Source organism: Cebus imitator, unplaced genomic scaffold (genome assembly GCF_001604975.1).
Source record: "Cebus imitator isolate Cc_AM_T3 unplaced genomic scaffold, Cebus_imitator-1.0 Scaffold140, whole genome shotgun sequence".
In the NCBI taxonomy this organism is placed as follows: domain Eukaryota; kingdom Metazoa; phylum Chordata; class Mammalia; order Primates; family Cebidae; genus Cebus; species Cebus imitator.
The window spans coordinates 1351959-1354585 of record NW_016107455.1 but is presented as its reverse complement, the minus strand read 5'-3'; the positions used below and the strand labels follow the sequence as shown (position 1 = coordinate 1354585).

Genomic DNA, 2627 nt, shown 5'->3' with positions numbered 1-2627 from the left:
AAAAAAAAAAAAAAAAGAAAGAAAGAAGAACAATCTAAATGATTGAAAATTAGGAATTAGTGAATTATGGTATATCTATATTGTTAAATATTATGCAGCCATTAAAAATGATCCAGTGGGAGCCTGGCGCAGTGGCTCATGCCTGTAATCCCAGCACTTTGGGAGGCTGAGGAGGGTGGATCACAAGGTCAGAGGTTTGAGACCAGCCTGACCAACATGGTAAAACCCCGCCTCTACTTAAAAATACAAAAATTAGCCAGGCATGGTGGCACCCATCTGTAATCTGAGCTACTTGGGAGGCTGAGGCAGGAGAATCGCTTGAACCTGGGAGGCAGAGGTTGTGGTGAGCCGAGAGGGCACCATTGCACTCCAGCCTGGGTGATGGAGCGAGACTCTATCTCAAAAAATAAGTAAATAAATGAATAATAAAATCCAGTTAGAACATATTTGGTATGGAACAATGTTGATGATAGGCTGTAAAGCAAAAGAGCAAGTTATAAGTGGAATGGAGAATATGGTCATATTTTTGTTTATTATACATCTATGCATAGACAAAAAGACTGGAAAGATGTACACTAAAACCTTAAGAGTGATTATTTCAGGGTGGTAGGATTACAGGATGTTTCTGCCTTTTCTCTGAGGTTCCTGATTTTCTAAAGTGGGCATGGATCACTTTTGTTATGGGGAAACAAAAAGACTTTTTTTTTTTTTTTTTTGGTACAGAGTCTTGCTCTGTCACCCAGGCTGGAGTGCAATGGCATGATCTCAGCTAACTGCAGCCTCTGTCTCCCAGGTTCAAGCAATTCTCCCGCCTCAGCCTCCCAAGTACCTGGGACTACAGGCATGTGCCACCGTGCCTGGATAATTCTTGTATTTTTAGTAGAGACAGGGTTTCGCAATGTTAACCAGTCTGATCTCGATCTCTAGACCTCAAGTGATCCACGCTCCTTGGCCTCCCAAAGTGCTGAGATTATAGGCATGAGCCACCGTGCCTGGCCATAAATGTCTTTTTTTCTTAGATATTACTTTATAGCTAATAAGACATTTCACTCAACAAATACTAATTAAACTTCACCTATGAAGTAGGTATTCTTTTAGTCACTTAGGTAAACAAAATATAGAAAGATTCTTGCTCTTTTATAACTTACTTCCTAGCATTCTAGCTTAAGCTTTTCCCACATATATAACGACAAACATACTTTCCAGTTTGTTTACTCTTCTTGGGCTCCTGAGTTCAGAGTCAGAAGGTTTAATTAGTCTGAGAATTACCAGAGCTAGGCCAGGTGGGGTGGCTCATGCCTGTAATCCCAGCATTTTCAGAGGCCAAGATGGGCAGATCTCTTGAGGCTAGGAGTTCAAGACCAGCCTGACTAACATGGCAAAAACCCATCTCTACTAAAAATACAAAAATTAGCCTGGCATAGTGGCATGTGCCTGTAATCCCAGCTAGTACTTGGGAGGCTGAGGCATGAGAATCGCTTGAACCCAGGAGGTGGAAGTTGCAGTGAGCACAGAGCATGCCACTGCACTCCAGCCTGGGCAACAGAAGGAGACACTGTCTCAGCAAAAAAGAATAATCAGATCTGTTCTTAGAAAGTAGCTCATGGATTTAAAGAGACTAGGATACTAAGGCAGCAAGAATAATAAATACTAATAGATCAATATTTCCTGGACATTAAAAGACATAGGACATGTCCTCAAGGCTTAGGGACATCTATCTATGTGATCTTTGCGAAACCTCTTAAGAATTACAGAAAATGTATGCTGTAACATCCTGTGCTGAGGAAAACAAATCTTTATATGGTAAATTATTTAGAGCTTTAGTTTTCTAATGATACAGCAGTCACTGCATGGTTCCAACTGTAGTATAGGATCAGGTGCTCCATAGGTACCTAGACCTATTTTTCACTGGTAAGTTGTCAGCTGTCCTTCCCCATCTTCTCCCTATCTTAATGATGCATCATCTCTTCCAGCAAATGTCTTTTTCATTGCTGTGGATAGATAATATGGTATAATCAGAATTGGAGAATCTTGAATTTTAGGGAGTAGATTCTCCAGAGGATAAATTCTATAGAAATTAAAAATTAGAAGAGTTTAGGTTACACAGGTTATTGGCCTTTGGCACCCCACAGTTCTATGGTGCTCATTTCCCAGCATATCTTTCAGGTCTGCACTACAGAGCTTACACAAGGCTTGTGAAGTCGCCAGAGTGCATAACTACTACCCAGGCAGCCTGTTTCTCACCTGGGTGAGTTATTATGAGAGCCATATCAACTCAGATCAATCCTCAGTCAATGAATGGAATGCTATGCAAGATGTACAGTCCCACCGGCCTGACTCTCCAGCTCTCTTCACCGACATGTAAGTCAGTTTGGTAAGGATTATGGAAGTTTTCTCCATTATGTCCTAGGAGTTATAAGAAGCATGTTCCTCCCTAATCTTTTCTCTTGGTAAATTAATCTTACTTAGGAATATTAGTCACTGTCAAGAGCATGCATCTGCCACATATAAAGAATCCCATTCTTGCCGGGCATGGTGGCTCACGCCTGTAATCCCAGCACTTTGGGAGGCCGAGGTGGGCGGATCATTTGAAGTCAGGAGTTTGAGACCAGCCCAGCCAATATGGT

At 41.6% G+C, this 2627-nt stretch overlaps 1 protein-coding gene across 4 annotated transcripts in view; it reads left to right on the top strand.

Moving 5' to 3' along the window:
* Positions 1-2627, top strand: part of SSH2 (slingshot protein phosphatase 2) — a 302028-nt gene that overhangs the window by 253036 nt on the left and 46365 nt on the right. For all 4 annotated transcript variants that reach the window (XM_017542165.2, XM_017542163.2, XM_017542162.2 and 1 more), the window contains one exon: positions 2167-2361. In XM_017542165.2, coding sequence (XP_017397654.1) covers positions 2167-2361 — 195 coding nt within the window. The remainder of the gene's footprint in view (positions 1-2166; positions 2362-2627) is intronic.